The sequence below is a fragment of the Berghia stephanieae genome, chromosome 2, assembly GCF_034508935.2.
Source record: "Berghia stephanieae isolate SIO BIC M18660-M18661 chromosome 2, UCSD_Bste_1.3, whole genome shotgun sequence".
In the NCBI taxonomy this organism is placed as follows: Eukaryota; Metazoa; Mollusca; class Gastropoda; order Nudibranchia; family Aeolidiidae; genus Berghia; species Berghia stephanieae.
Genome location: NC_088361.1, coordinates 37,885,971 through 37,902,572, shown reverse-complemented (window position 1 = coordinate 37,902,572; position 16,602 = coordinate 37,885,971). Strand labels below are relative to the sequence as shown.

At 37.1% G+C, this 16,602-nt stretch overlaps 1 protein-coding gene across 2 annotated transcripts in view; it reads right to left on the bottom strand.

Annotated features, from left to right (window-relative positions):
• Window positions 1–7,922: 7,922 nt before the first annotated feature.
• Window positions 7,923–16,602, bottom strand: part of LOC144964822 (octopamine receptor 1-like) — a 120,256-nt gene continuing 111,576 nt past the window's right edge. For both annotated transcript variants that reach the window (XM_078899477.1, XM_078899478.1), the window contains exon 4: window positions 7,923–13,060. In XM_078899477.1, the coding sequence (XP_078755603.1) occupies window positions 11,588–13,060 (1,473 nt within the window). In that variant the 3' untranslated portion in view covers window positions 7,923–11,587. The remainder of the gene's footprint in view (window positions 13,061–16,602) is intronic.

The following is a 16,602-nucleotide window of genomic DNA, read 5'->3' as shown; positions in this document are numbered from 1 at the left end:
GTTAAAAATCCGTCCTTCACACGAAAGCTGACCAATATACCGTGTATTGTTTGACTTTACAGGATTCGATTCTCCAAGAGTGACATGCACTAATGACTTTATCATATATGATAAAGTTGCGTTAACAGGCATAATATATTATTTGCTTGATGTATCATAAAGGTTTGTCTTGGAACAATGCCTTTTTACTCTTTCTGAGTGGGTTTGTTTAGGGAATAGCAATAAATTACCCCTTTTAATACAAAAATAACTACACAGAACAAATTCCTAAAGTCGAGTATTTTATAACGATTTTCCACCGCAAAACTTTGTTTAAAATAGCTTTATAAAAACGTTAAGAGGGGGCATTTTAAGATTTTTCAATTTTCAACGCGTAATAGACTTATCATCAAGATAACAGTTTTTAAAAAATAAATACCCTTAAATAACTCGTGTGCAATTTTTTGAGAGAATGTTAATTCATTTTCATTAAATATGAGTATTGATGTGGCTTATTGGTTAAAGCATTGCACCGTGACCCGGAAGGACTCGGGTTCGAGCCCCGCTTCAGGCATTTTCGTTTTTTTCCTTAGGCAAGACTATTAACCCCCAATTTGCCAACTTGGACATGATGGCTGATTCCTGTTGACACCAGACATCTTGTTTGATGAATTATCTATATTCCTTCGTTGAATGCCTAGGCGACGATGTCTTATGATGTCGTGGCGGAAGGGCATAATTTAATTTTTTAAAACAAGGATTGATTGGCACTTGTATTTATCTTCTAAATTATTGATTACTAAATTCATTAGGTACTAGCTACGTTGTATAACTTGTTTCCCCTATGAGAAATTAGAATGTCGTCGGGCCTTAAGTCCCGATGAGGCCTACGACAATAATTTAAAAAAAATTAATTAAAAGAAACCGAGGTAGGTAGCCAGTTTGGCTAATTCCAATTTAATTCCAATTTTTTAAAATCATGAGAAGCCTGTTGGTATCCTGACATTAAGGCTAAAATTACATCAAGTCGAATATACATTTTTTTGTTTGGATGTTTGAAAAAAAAAGTATATATGTTGAAGTTTTTACAATGTCAACATAAAGAAAACAGACGTTTTTTTTTTACTCTTGCGTACTACATGTTAGCATTGTGCAAAAGAAAATTTAACATTTTATCCCATTTGGCATGCTTGCAATAAACGGTCTTGGCTACCATGAGCTCGATCTCGGGTTGTATACTTTTAACCCCACAATGGCGAGACGGAGTGTCTTTTAAATCATGGATTAAGCTGTGAGCTTTATTTTTTTTTTTTTTGAGTTTTTTAAATACTGTATATCGCAATGTCCACTAAACGTGCTCAAAGCACTTTAAAAAGGCGACACTGGCTAACAGTAACATTTAGGGAGGGACATAACGCCTTTTAGGCGATATTACAGTTTATTCCGACAGAGACAATCTGTAAACGGCCAGGTACTCATTTTACACCTGAGTGCGGTCAGAGAATGTCAGTAAAGAGCCTTCTCTAAGGACTCAACTATTCGCTGAGCGAGGCTCGAACCCAGGACCTTCCGATCCGAAAGCTAGTGTCATACCACATTACCACATATACAGAGAAGGACTTAGCCGCTCTATGGATCTATTATGTTTATATGTAAAATATTGCTGCTTATTATAGACCTGACCGTTTAGTGTAATATATAGCCATGCGACTCGGTATTCAATGAAGCCCAAATCGCATTGCTGACACTGCTCTGCTAGTAACAAAGTAAACTTTTTCTATAGGAGGTTGGAGCCAAATCGAACTCCAACAAGATATGGTTAATCTTTTGTGAACGATTCAGGACATAGTTCAATGTTACCGTCGTTGACTTCAGTGGTTTCGTTCCACAGCATCCCATATAAATGACAAAGTGTGTGTGTGATAAATCTCGTTTAACCGAGCCTTTATTAAGACATGTCCATGCATAAATAAAGACGCGGAATACGTACACAGTTTGTCTTCTTCCATGAATCGGGCTATAATTACGGGCAAGAAAATTTTGTATTTCATTGTAGTGATTTGACCCAGGTTGTTTTCCTTTTAATCGCTTTAGCTGAAGCATATTGCGAAGTAACCATTGAAACCTGATATTTTCAAAGGTTCCTTTTATTATCATGGCTGAGCAGTATAGCACCAAATGCATCTGTCACTGTCAGTATGTTGGCGATTCCTCTATATCTGCAAGATGTTCATCACTTTATCGCCAATATTTTCTAATATTCGCCATTAGCATCCCGATGTCCGATCCTCTAGGTTAAAATAATAAACAAAAGGAGAAAATGGAAAGGTTCCAATGGAAACAGCACAGAACTGTTTCCATCCGAAGACTTTACATTTTCACCTTTTTTGTTCGTATTTCTACGATCCCATGGTTCAGGCATCCCCCTCCCCCTCCCCCCCCCCCCGCCCCCTGCTTATCCTATTGGTTCCGAACACTGAGAGTCTACAGAATGGATCAAATTTACTTGTTACCCTCCGTTGTGAACCAGAACACAACATTGAATTTGCCTAATTTTTTTGTAACAAGACGAATACAGATAATTTATCGAATTAAGAACACGCAAATTTTCTAATTCTCATTATGTATTTAGACATAAAGTTGATTTTCTTCGTCTCGTTTGGTGGGACACAAGGCCATACTGACGCAATTAGCTAAAAATCCACACGAGATAGAATATTCTGTGTTTTAAAAAGTTAGAATATTTATTGTCGTGGTTTGATCAATGTCTCAATTATCCGATGACCTGTTAACTGTTTTTGAAAGGGTACTGTATCAGTGGTTGTTGTTCTTGTGGTGATGTTGGTGATTGTTATTGTTATGGCGATGTGAGGTCGTAGGAATTTAATTGTAATTTGATACCGGAAATCTCCGATGATAGATTAATTATCTCATTCAGGTTTATATCAACAGGGGGGGGGGGGGGGGGGGGGGGGTAAAGAAAAGAAATAAAATTGATTACACCAAGGAGAAAAGAAGAGGACGTAGAAGGCGACGAAGAGGAGGATGGGGTGAATATGAAGAGTCGATTAAGGATTGAAGAAGAAGAAGAAGAAGAAGAAGAAGAAGAAGAAGAAGAAGAAGAAGAAGAAGAAGAAGAAGAAGGAGGAGGATGACGAAGAGGAGGAAATGACGCTATAGCAAGATTTACTGAAGTAGGCATGAGGTAGGCGAAAAAGGGAAGAATAATAAAAGGCCAATGTTTATGTAAGCAACCTTTTCGCCCATTACCACAAACCTACACGCGGAGAGTGCGTATTCATTCTACTACTACTACTACTACTACTACTACTACTACTACTACTACTACTACTACTACTACTACTACTACTACTATTACTACTACTACTACTACTACTACTACTACTATTACTACTACTACTACTACTACTACTACTATTACTTCTACTACTATTACTACTACTACTACTATTACTACTACTTCTATTACTACTACTACTACTACTACTACTACTACTACTACTACTACTACTACTACTTCTACTACTACTACTACTACTACTACTACTACTACTACTACTACGACTACTACTACTACTACTACTACTACTACTACTACTACCACTTCTACTTCTTCTTCTTCTTCTCGTCCCCCGCCCTCTTTCTCAACTTTCTACTGCTGCGGCTTTTCTTTCTCCTCCTCCTCGTCATCCTTTTCTTCCTTCTTCGACCCCGCTTTCTTTTGTTTTTCAGGTTAATCAGGTAAATAAATATTGCAATATCAAACAAGCATGCATATATGCAATTTAATTTCTTCGTCATTCTTTTCCTGCTATTTCGTCTGCTTCCTGATAATTTTCGTCCTTTCTCAGAGGAGACCACTCTAGCTGGGTTTTTTTTTTGTTTCACCCCTAAATTTGTTGTCATTTCCCCTCGGCGTTGTCTTGTCCTGGACTTATGATTTTGGATTTACCTTGCCCGTTTCTTGTATTTTCCCTTGATTGACAAAATGTCTAAAATAAACTTTTAATTTGAACTTATCAATAATCTGTTGCATTTTTTCTTTTAAAACGAAAGAAATATATCATTCTGAATTGTTCAGTAAAAAAAAATGAAATTTTCCTGTTAATATTCCTTTGTTTTGAATCAGAAGCTGTGTCAAGTATGAAAGGCAAAATGATGCTCCTTTTGACAGATTCAAAGTAATGATCGGTAAAAATATAAATTAATCAATTCCTGATATTACTGTAACTTAATCTAAAAACACAGGGCATTCAAAGGCCAGTTGGCCTAAACAACATTTCACGTGATATAGTATGCTTATGATATAATGTGATATGATAATATGCTATATGATATGATTCATGTATGATTCCTGTGAAAGGAAGAATCTGAGTCAGAAACGTTCTTCAGTGTTAATTTCTTTTTTCACCAAAGGAGGATATTTACTCTAAAATTGACCGTACGAAGACTTTAGAGCAAGTTTCTCTGATGTTCATTGCTCAACATTTCTACCTAAGAATCCAAGTTTTGTATTTGGCTTTTTACAAACTTAATCACCGTGGTGCTGCCAATCCATTTTGCATCAAGTGTTAATCCAAGATATTCTGATTTTTGCATTGTCTCCAATTTTTCCTTGTGTATATAGTAATCTGCGCGTATTATTTTCTTTTAGTTGGTGATATGAAAGTTATTTATTCATGAGAGACCGAAGGCAGTTCAGCCTTTTCTCAAAGCACACATTGTTATCAATATGAAAATTGCTACTTTCATTTTACAGTATCAGGAGTCAAATCTATCTTTTAGCTCTAAAACATTCTTAAATTGCAGGTCTGATAACCCAAAGTCTAATGGGCCATCTGTGCACTTGTTTACAGGTCTGATAACTCAAAGTCTAATGGGCCACCTGTGCACTTGTCTAATAACTCAAAAGTTTATGGGCTCATTGTTGTCAAGGAAATACGTTCAAACCAACGTAAAATATTGTCCATTACAACTAAGTTAAATCAATCCCATAATTGCGTTCGATGATCAGACTGGAAGATATAATCACGTAGTTTTGGGCTTATCTAAATACTCTCAAACTAACTTAATCTACTCTCCATTACAACAATGTTAAATCAATCCCATAATTGTGTTCGGATATGAGACCCGAAAATCAAGTCATTATTGAGTTAAGCTCCGAGAAAGAAAAAAAAAACAGAAAAAAAAGAAGAAAAAGAAAAGAAAAGAAAAAAAAACAGACTCCCCCAAAAAAAAAAAACAACAAAACAAAACAAACAAAAAACAAAAACAAAACAAAACACACTTACACATTAATCGTGAGTTGTATTCAATAGTTCAACCAATGGAATCACTTGTTTCCTTGAGCTCTACTAACGACAACTCACTAAACGGTGCAAAAACCTTAAAAAATGACGTCAAACTGTAAGTCCTTGAGGGTTCTAGTGTCATGCTATGTTAGCGATGGCGACGCCCATAGCCACCGTAAGTGCTTGCCTATCACTCAGAGTAAACAGCCCATAAATACTGTGCATCACTCACAATTTTAACACAGATGATTGAATAAACAGGCATCATGACGTCAGGTTTTGCGATTCATTTCTTCTATCAGTGTGTCCAAATATTGTGAGAAATACTCACTAACTGGGCCTGACCTATTTGTGTGCTTGACATTTACTAAGGAGATCTTCGGCCTATTCATACAGGAAATAAACGACGAAATGGGGTATATGGCAGGAAGCATTATGATTGGCTAATGCTAAGTAACGGGCAAACCATCAATTAACCGGTAGATAACCACGCCTCTCGGACAATCGTCATAATGTAAACAATGGCAGTGATTGGTAGACACAGCAAACTACACAGGTTTTACTATAGATGGTGTGTGTTAAGTAAAATACCCACTGTTCTACCTCTTGATCAGTAGAATCAACACAGAAAACTATGTGTAAACTTAAACGTTTATAATATGATCGAGAAAATGGTGTGATAACTAGTCACCCATTTGTCAATATAAAAACAATAACAACGATCAGATGGAGGTCGAATTAGTTCACGTTACTGTTTATAAACAACCAACTATGTTTGTCCGAGCATGTGTGTAAGGTGTGTCACAAATTCCATGTTTTGATTGGTCCAAAATCTACTCGTTAATTATACGAAGCTTTTAAACTTTTAAGATGTGTATCTTGCGTCAGTGCCTGCTCCAATGATGCCTACCTGTCAAAAGTGACTTGTTTATCAAAATGTACTTGATGTTTTGATTACTTGTTCGTGGCCGTTGTAGTAGCCTCCTAAATAGAGGATCCAGACTACAGTTCACATTTATGAATTTCACGACACACACACACACACACACACACACACACACACACACACAGAAACACAAACACATATTCAATATATATATATATATATATATATATATATATATATATATATATAGATAGAATGCGCTTGGCCAAGGAGTTCACAACATTGCCATCCGGAAGTATAACGGACCAACACACAAACTCTGTGTAACCATGAACTTTTATAGTCTGGTTAATACAGTTTAGTGAGAACAACTCACAAACGCGGATGGCAAAAACAATAACAAAGGCCTGAGTGACGTCATCTGCATATTATCTATACGCTGTGATCATTTCGTTATCTATTTTTTTAAAAGAGTCTTGTACATTCTGTGTTTGTAGTTTCTATCAACTCCTGAGGGAGCTCATTCACAAAAGAACGGCGGAGGCAAGGAAAGGGTATACCCGGTTGTCTGTTCTTGAGGTTAGTCTGTTTTTTTTTGTTGTTTTGTTTTATGTAATCGGGGAGTTTTATGCTGGTGTTGCCTGCACTTATTTTTTGGAAGGTACATATCTTGTTCCTTTCGCGACGATGTTGCATTTTTTCCAGGCCTAGCGTTCTGTGATTTTAGTTACGCTATTGTAATGTGAGTATTTATTAGTTATTCTCATTGCAGCTCTATTTTGTACCATGATATAAATTTTGGTGTAGGGATCCCATACTATGCTTGCATATTCGTGGATGGGCCTTACAATAGTTCTGTAGGCGAGTGTCTGAGTTTTGACGGGACAGCCACTTAGGTTTCGTGCTAAAAAGTGTTTGTTTGGTTGCCTTTGATGTGATATTTGAGATATGTGATTCCCATTTGATGTTATGGGTAAGATTTAGTCCAAGATATCTAGAAGATTTTACTTTATCTAATTTTCGACCATGAAGGTGGTATTTGTAGTTTACAAGTGTTTTTTGTTTGAGGTCGTCAGAACGTTACATTTGCTCACATTGAAACTCATAAGCCATGATTTCTCCCATGCATCTAGTTTTGCTAGGTCCTTGTTTAACTGGATATCTTCAAGTGAGTGGATGTGCTTGTAGAGTACAGTGTCATCTGCAAATATACGAACTTCGGATGTTAAACAATCGGAGAGGTCGTTAATGAAGACAAGAAAAAGCAAAGGACCTAGAACCTTGGAGAACTCCTAGGGCGACCTGGACTATATCAGAGGTTTAGATCTTGTAGAGGAGGCGCGTATGTCGTGCTTTATCAAAAGCTGTCTCGAAATCGAGCAGTATCAAGTCTGTTTGTCCACTTTTGTCAAGTTTCAGTGAGAAGACATCAACCATAGAGTTTAATGGTGCTTCGCAAGATCTGCCTTTTCTGAAACCGTGCTGAGCATCATTCAGTAATACGATATGCTCCAGTAGTTTACAACATATACAGTTCAGAGAAAATGGGCGATAATATACAGCAATTTATACCATACAAATCTACGTGTGCACATTTGCAGATCTGATAATCGAACGCAAATAAGGGCTTGTCCCAACATTGTTGTAATGGACGGAAATTTGCGTTAGTATGAGAGTACTTCCAGTACAACAATGTGCCAATAACTATTTTGGTTAGCAAACATGCAAATAAATACACGTGGATACAAATAAATATTTATTTAATTTATTTTACATTGTGCAAGAGTATTTCACCAAAAAGTCGCTCTTCCTTTAACTCAGTGATGTTGTTTCATTAAACGTAAGTTATCAACTAAAAATATCGACAAAACATTTCATTTTGAAGCTGTCAGAGCCTGATGACTTTTACCAATGAAAAACACACATGCTGTATAATAATATGACTTTTATTGTAATAATTATAATAATAATGGTAGAATTAATCTAAAGTAAAAATATACTTTTATAATTAAAACTAAAACTACATTGATTTAAACACAGGTTTTCCAAACACTCGGCAATTGGTTTCAAAATGCATCTATTGACACCGCCATATCTAGCCGAACTTTGATAAAATACTACTTTCATTCTGGCAAAATAAACTTTTAGTGCTTTAAATACCAATCTCCGCCAGATGCCCAATTCCGTGTCGTGATGTGGTGGGCTTGCGCGCCTTTTTGATCTGGATGACTGTACCAGTTGGAGCTCAGGCTCCTGTCAAGTTCAAACATGCTGGGCAGGTCAAAGGGTAGAGGCCAGACTAATTTGGATGAAACGAGCAGAGGAGGCCCGTCAACCGTGAAATGCAGCTCATCTAGAAGAAAGATACTTCAACAACAAACCATGGGAAGAAGGACTCAACAGCCTTGGATGGCAGCCTATCTAGGAGTGAGTGAACCTCCGAAATAAATCCTGGCCATCCAGGTTTGAGGGTTAACAACCCCACTCTGACAAAAACAAACAATTGTTACAGAAACAACAGTAGATCAAAAACGCATGAAACTGGTGGAGTGATGTTTGGCTTATAGAATCCGGGACCTGCAGCTCAGCAAGACCGGGCTTTACTGGGGGTCCAGGGATCTGCATTCATGATGGGTGGAGGTGAAAGCCAAATGGAAGCCAGCAACCCAGACGACGTCAGGCCTTCTCATACCCAAACAAAATATTTTGGTGGGAGCTTGGAATGTTCGAACTTTGTATCAGACAGGAAAGCTTGCACAAAGAAATTAATGTCAGAAAATGCAAATTTAATACTGAAAAGTTAAAGAATGATGAAGTTGCTCGGGAGTTCAGAATAGAGCTGTCAAATCGCTTCCAGGCATTAGAAAATGAGCAAGAAATTACTCTTTCAGAGTTCAACCAAGAACTTTTGGAAATGAGTAATCAAGCATTAGGACCCCGTCCTAGGAAGAAAGAATCTTGGATACCAGAAGAATCCAGGAAAATCATCGAAGAAAGAAAAGAGACAAAAGACCGGCTTTTGAATACAAAGTCACCGAGAATCAAAGAACAAATTCAAAAGGAGTATAGAGCTCTATACAAAGAGGGGGAAAATTCGTAAAAATTGGACAAGAGAAACTACCATGACAGGCTTGCAGACAGAGCAGAAAAGGCAAGTCAAATACAAGACATGAAAACTTTATACCGAACAGCAAGGGAATTCTGCAAATGGTATAAGAAAAATGATGTGCCTATAAGAGATGCACAAGGGGAGCGACTTTCAAGTGAAGTCAAAAAGCTTGACAGATGGAGAGAACATTTTGAAAATGTGTTGAACAGAGAGCCACCAAGGCTTCGCACAGTGATTAAAGCCGAAGAAAACGATCTGGATATATTTACAGAAATACTCACAATAGATGAAATCAAGAAGGCAGTGGACAGTCTAGATTTGGGGGAAGCTGCAGATGATGACCGAGTCACGGCAGAGATGATAAATTTGGAGAGAGAAATAACGCCAAAGATATTACTAAATATATTCAAAGATATTTGGGAAAAGGAAGAAATATAAAAGAAATGGATTGTCGGACTTATTGTTAAACTACCAAAGAAAGGAGACCTTTCTCAATGTGGAAATTGGAGGGGTATTATGCTACTGTCTATAACGAGCAACGTTTTTAGCAGGATACTTCTCAATAGAACGAACCCTTTGGTTGAACCAAAATTGAGAAATCAACAAGCAGGATTTAGAAAAGGACATTCTTGCACAGATCACATATTTACTCTTAGACAAAGTTTCGAGCAATGTAAAGAATGGAAAGCAAGCTTGTTTTCAAATTTTATTGGTTTTGAGAAGGCCTTCGACAGTGTGGAAGACTTGATTTGTGGAACATTTTTCGCCATTATGGGATCCTCGTGAAAATTGTCAATATGATCAAACTTCTGTATACAAACTGCAAAAGTAATTTGTGGAAATTCAGAAGCTGAAATTTTAGAGAGACTCTCTAAAGCCCAGAGGGCTTTTGGGCTCTTGGTTATATCTGGAAGTCAACGAGGATGCAGACCAAAACAAAGATCAGATTTTTCAAATCCAATATTCTCTCTGTGTTGTTATATGGTGCTGAAACATGGAAGCTGACAAAGAACATCTGCAAAAATCTTGACACATTCCAAAACAAATACTTGAGAAGAATACTGAGGATATTCTGGCCAACAACCATCTCAAACAACGATTTGATGAAGAGAACAGGGCTAGAGCCTGGGTCCCTTATTCTGAAAAGAACAAGATGGAGGTGGACTGGCCATGCCCTTCGGATGAACCATGATGCTATACCAAGGGTCGCCCTCAGATGGACCCCAAAAGGAACAAGGAGGAGAGGGAGACCCTTGGAGCCTTGGAGGAGGACCCTGGAGTGTGACACGAAGACCCAAAAGTGAACGTGGGTAGAAATGTCAAAGATGGCAGCAAACCTTGATGGTCTACTGTGTTGGTCTTTTGTGAAACTGAAGCACCGAGAGGATAGGTAAGTAAATAAGTAAACGGAGTGTCTATTCGTCCTTCAGGTCATGATCTTTAAAAAAGTAATTTCCTCAGAGCCATTCAGTCCATGAAGGCGGTTTTATCCCGCTTTTAAATCGTGAAACGGGCAATTGCAATTGCTTGCTACATTTGGATAGGACACAAGTCTATCGCAAGTTACTTCCCGCCAGATTTAAAAGATCCAGCTACCCAATCATTGCTAGGTAGAAATGGAGGGAAGGGGGGGGGGGTGTCCAGAAAAACATCTCGATCACATCCGAAATCAATTTCGGTCCCTTTGCGTGTTAAGCGAGTACTCCTCCTATTGAGCTATGAGGATGACCAAAGTGACCCCCAACTTGTTAAAAATGTTCGAACTTGACCGTTTTTAAAGTCTCATGTTTGAATTTTTTTGAGAATTCAAGGGGCTTCTTTTTCGATTTATATTCGAAGTAGAATTTTTAAAAAAGTTTTTAACAGTGAACAGAAATAATACCAGTTTGACATTGTAATTCTTTATTGTCAAATTTTATGTGAGAAACGAAATGCTATGTCTGATAAATCGGATATATAATTAATATAGTTATCTCTGTCATTATATTTTTGTTGTTAAAATTTCTTGATGAGTTCTTAGCAATGGGAATAATGAGTCATTTTCAAATGACAACGCGATGACATAATTTTAAAAAAAGGAAAGAGAGAAAAAAAAAGAAGAAAAGAGATAATTATTATTTATTGTATTATGATGGTTATAAGGTTTATCATCACTAACCAATGATGATGATGATGATGATGATGATGATGATGATGATGATGATTATGATTATGATGATAACCATGATGATAATATGATATTGACGCGATGATGATTACCCATAATGAAAATAATTACATATGATAACATGGATAAAGAGATCATCTCCATGTTCTATCATCAAGATCAGATGAACTTTTATGCTCTTCTCGAGGTGGAGAATGAAGCTGTATGGCAGGGAGATCTGACATCTGTGGTCTAAAACTACTTGATCTGTGCAAGAATCTACAGAGGATCAATTTTCTGAAAGCAAATCTAAAATCTCTTGAAAAGAGGGCGTATACACACGGATTCATGGCTGAGTTACAATATCCTAACCAGAATGCAACAGAAAATAACATTGGCGAAATGCAACTGTCACAAAATGCGCCTACGAGATAGATTGTGAAAAATGGCAACCAACAAAAAATAAAAGCACCAACGATAATCGCCAGGGTTTTCGCTGCCTTTTTCTCTCTGTTGAATTTCTGCATGTGCAGCTTCATCACAGTCGCTGGTCTATGAACAGAAAACATGTTCCTTTTCACTCTCTTATCCTTCTCCGACGAGTCTCTCGATAATGAATCACTGTAGTAATCCGAAGTTTGTGAATTTGAGTGTTGCTGATTGTGGCGCGACTTAAAATAAGCCCTTCTTTGTTTATTACTTAGTTCTTCTACCCCATCTTTCATCTTACTCCCTGCCGGATACCCTTCATCTGATTCTTGTGAATTAAAACGATAACCCCGGAACCCATTCTTAAGACCCTGATTATTCGAATTATTTCTACTTGTTTTGCTACTTCCACGAGATACTCCTTTGTTGTGGTAGAATCGAGGATCGTCAACACAGTTAACATCCTGCACAGTAGAGGTGACATCTCCTAACGTCACTAAACTTACATCGCTACTATGCGTTTTGCGGACAGAGCATTGTGGGTAAGACATTTCAGCATGGCTATACATTCTCCCACCACCTCGATGTACCCTCAGTGTCACTGAAGTGTTCGATTTCGTGCCATTTGAATTCTCACCCGACGAGTATTTTGTTTTCAACTCTCCCTTTTTATACGCTGTCATAGTTCTCACTGCGGCTCGATAGATTTGAACGTAGAAAAAAACCATGACGAGCATCGGTAAAAAAAAAGAGCCGAGAAATCCGTAGACTCGGTAGCCTCTGGAATTCGTTAACTCACATTTAGTAGAGGTTGATTCGTTAGTTTGCTTTACGTCAATGCAAAGAGAAGAATTAAAACTTAAACTTTCATTGGATTGATCTATGAACGAAGAGGCACATCTGATTTTATATACGATCATGGATTCCGTTGATATCTCGGGAACAGATTCCATGGTTGAGATTTCCTTATCTATGATGTCACTGCTGTCGTCATGGAGACTATTCCAGTCAATCAGTGGTGGGCAGCACACGATAAATGAAAATATCCATATGGCAAGGACGAGGAGTTTGGCCCGTTTTGATGACATGATGCCTGGATACTGGACAGGGCGGGTTATGGCCAAGTAGCGGTCAAAGCTGATGCAGCATAACGTCTGGATGGAGGCTGTACACAACCACACGTCAATGGCTAGCCAGATCTAGGTAAGAAATTGGAAGAAAAGACGTGTAAGATTCACAATAATTATTCTATTCCCACTCATAAACAGTAACGCATAATGATCTACCAAGTTTACACAAATAATTTGTAAGGTCAAATTGTCAGTCGTTAAATTTAATTTAAATATGGCAGATAAGTAGTACCTTTTTATTCTTTTATAACATTGCTATTTTTTTTTTCAATCAGAATTAACGGAATAAGAAAACAGGAAATTGAATCGGGAATAAAATAAATGATTTCTTGCAGTCTTGCGTTTTTTTATCCGAACTTTGTTCCGACCGAGCACTCGCGTCAGGAATGATAAAAAGCAAAGATACAAGAACCTTAAATCGATATTTTCTCAGAAGCATTAGAAGATTCAGAGATGGCAGTTATCATACTGATGTTCACTGAAATACGTTTTCCTTAAATATTCATCCTGTCAAGGTGACACCCAACTTTAAAACAAAATCTCAAACCTGAGTATTCTTTAAATATTCATGCTTGTGATTTTTGGACAACTAGAGGGTCATGTTACTTGATATACATTAGGACAGAGATGTTATGACGTCAGAATTTCTACTCTTCCGGCTTCAAACTTCTTGGTATTGTGTATTTAACTAATCTAATAATGAATAGGTTACTATTGAATCATAATGTGGCTTAACTATTTTTGTCGTAGGAATTATAGGCGTATTCTTAATATTACGGGACGTAAAAAAAGCGAGAATTCATGATCTTTATTGACGACCAGCATATACTTAGACTAGAAAATAAGATGCCATCACTCTGAAGATCAATTACACAAGGTATGAATCCAGTTCCCATGAAGAGTGGTTTCACAATTTCAATGAGAGACATCGCACTTTTTTCTCATAGAAATAAGAGTTTTCTAGCCAGAATGAGAATAATGTGTTTTGTCAGTGTGGAGCATCATAACGAAGTCATTAAGTGTCAACATGACGATTGATTCAGCTCGTGAGTGGATTATTGCATTTAAATACAACTATTATGGTAAGTACCATGATGTTTATGTATATTTTCATTAGCAATTTTATTGGACATATTTTCTAAAAAATAAAAATGTAGACTTATTTTGAATTGAAGTGAGGGAAATATATTTAAAATTGATGTAACCTCGTCTCTTTGTCATTAAGACACAAAGACTTACCTCGGGTAACAGTTCAATAAGCCCACGAAAAAAACGGATTGTGTTAAGAATCAATATAATATAATACAATTCTATTGCTAAAACAGAATTCCTTTTCTTAGAAAATACATGCTTGCTTCTTTATTTCCTTCTCTCAATACCATTGGCTCTTTGAAGATAGCGCTAATACCATCATTTCTAAACTTGCCACTTTTATATTAAACTGATATTCTTATTATTTATTTGTAAAAAAAATTTCTGCTTTTTGAATATTCTTCACTTTCCCACCTTTTACTCATGATTCAAATCTGATAAGCCGTATATGGAACAGTGCCAGAACAAAGAAAAAAAAAATACAAGAAAAAAAAACCAACTATCCCAAAAGCATGAAACAATGCAAGACAGAGCAGAAAGAAAAATACATAAAGGAACAAAAAAAAAAAAAAAACAAAAAAAAAACAAAAAAAAAAAAACAACAAAAAAACGACAAAGAAAAATAAAAACTAAAAGCAAAACACAATAAAACAAAAAAGAAATGAACCATCCCAAAAATATGAAACAGTGCCAGGCAAAGCAGAAAGAAAAAAAAAAGTCCTTCAGAGCCATTCGGCCTATGGAGCCGGAGTTTATCCCGGTTTCTATAGCGTGAAAAGGACAATAGTTATTGCTTGTTATCCTTTGGATAGGACGCTAGTCTATCGCAAAGTACTTTCCGCCAAATTTTACAGACTCAGCTACCCATTCACTGGACAGGGGGGGGGTCCAAAAAATATCTCGACTGCACACGGGATCGATCTCGGTCTCTTTGCCTGTGAAGCGAGTGCTCTACCAACTAGAGATATAGACATGTATCAAATAAGATGGTCTGGATACGTTGAGAGCGACGTGCACTTATTTGAAGGTCTGATAACGTAATTCTTTATGGGCTCATTGATGTAATGGAAATCTCAAAGAAAATAAAAAAAGAAAAATGACGCAAAATATTGTCCATAACAACAATGTTAAACTAAGCCCATAAATGGGTTAGACCTGCATATATGTACACGCCGGTTGAGAGAATTCGTGGTAAACGGAAAACAAAATAATTCTCGTCGTATTATAATATTAAGCAACAAAACGCACGGTGAGATGATCGGTTGGAAGAGTTTCAATAAATTATTAATATAACGCAAAACACCTAGGCCATGAGAGTTCCTACAGCTCAGTTTGAGAACTTGCAAAGTGACCGATGTCCTTCTCAGGGGAAGTCCATTTATTATTTTTACTGATTACCCCCCCCCCCCCCCCTCTCTCTCTCTCTCTCTCTCTCTCTCTCTCTCTCTCTCTCTCTCTCTCTCTCCGCCAAGCAGTGATTGCGAGGCTGGATCTGTTAGATTTGTCTGCGCCCTATCAAAAGGATTGCAAGCAATGCTATTGCCCGTTTAACGCTATAGAAACTGGGGTGAACTCCATGGGCCTTATATCTCTCAAGAACGACTTTATTTTCTACGGTTTATCAACATTGTCTTAATATTTAACATTATTTTTCTACTGGTGATATATGGGTAATTCGTTTTCAGGTGACATGATAAAGGATTTTGTCTTTGTATGGCAAATTAACTGAATTTCTTAATGAACACTTTCATATCGGTTACCGTCGTATGCTCCAAAATAGTCAAATTATTTCTTGCTATCTCGTTTACGATATCTAAATGACGTAATTGATCAGTTTCATATCACTTTTTGGAATATCATTATAAAAGCAATTTAAATCACACAAAATTTGTTGTTAGAGTGTGAAATTAGGGAGCAGGCACTGGTGCAGGCTGATTTTTGGGATGCTTTTTTTCCCTTGTATTTTTTTCTTTCTGCTTTGTCTGCTACTGTTTCATGCACACTTTTTAGATCTTTTATTCGTTGTCTTCTCCTGATGTGTTTTCACTCAAGTGCACTTTATTTGCAGGTCTGATAACCAAGACCATTTAAGTTTACAAGTGTTTCTCAAACATACGCCTTTACCACATGGGTGTTAGGTGATAGTGCTGATTCTACTGGGAAAGCCGCTCTCCTGGTGATTTCTTTGATGTAGATCAAACGGATGAAACGTATCGATTTATTGTAGGGACCGATTCCATAGAATAAAGGTAGCGATGATGAGTGTAACTCTTTACTTGCGAGTTTTACGATTTGTCCCTACACTTTATGTTACCGTTATTTTTAAATCAAGAGAGTAGCGAGTCCAATCGCTATTAGGGTCTCTTAACGAAAGCTGTTTGGTCCTCAGCAGAGCTATCTTGAATGTACGGTGATCAGCCGATATAGAGCGAACAAAGTTGACATCACTCAGCTCTTTGTTATTATTTTTCGACAGCCTGTAAATGATTACATCTCACTAAATTATATCAATCAGACTA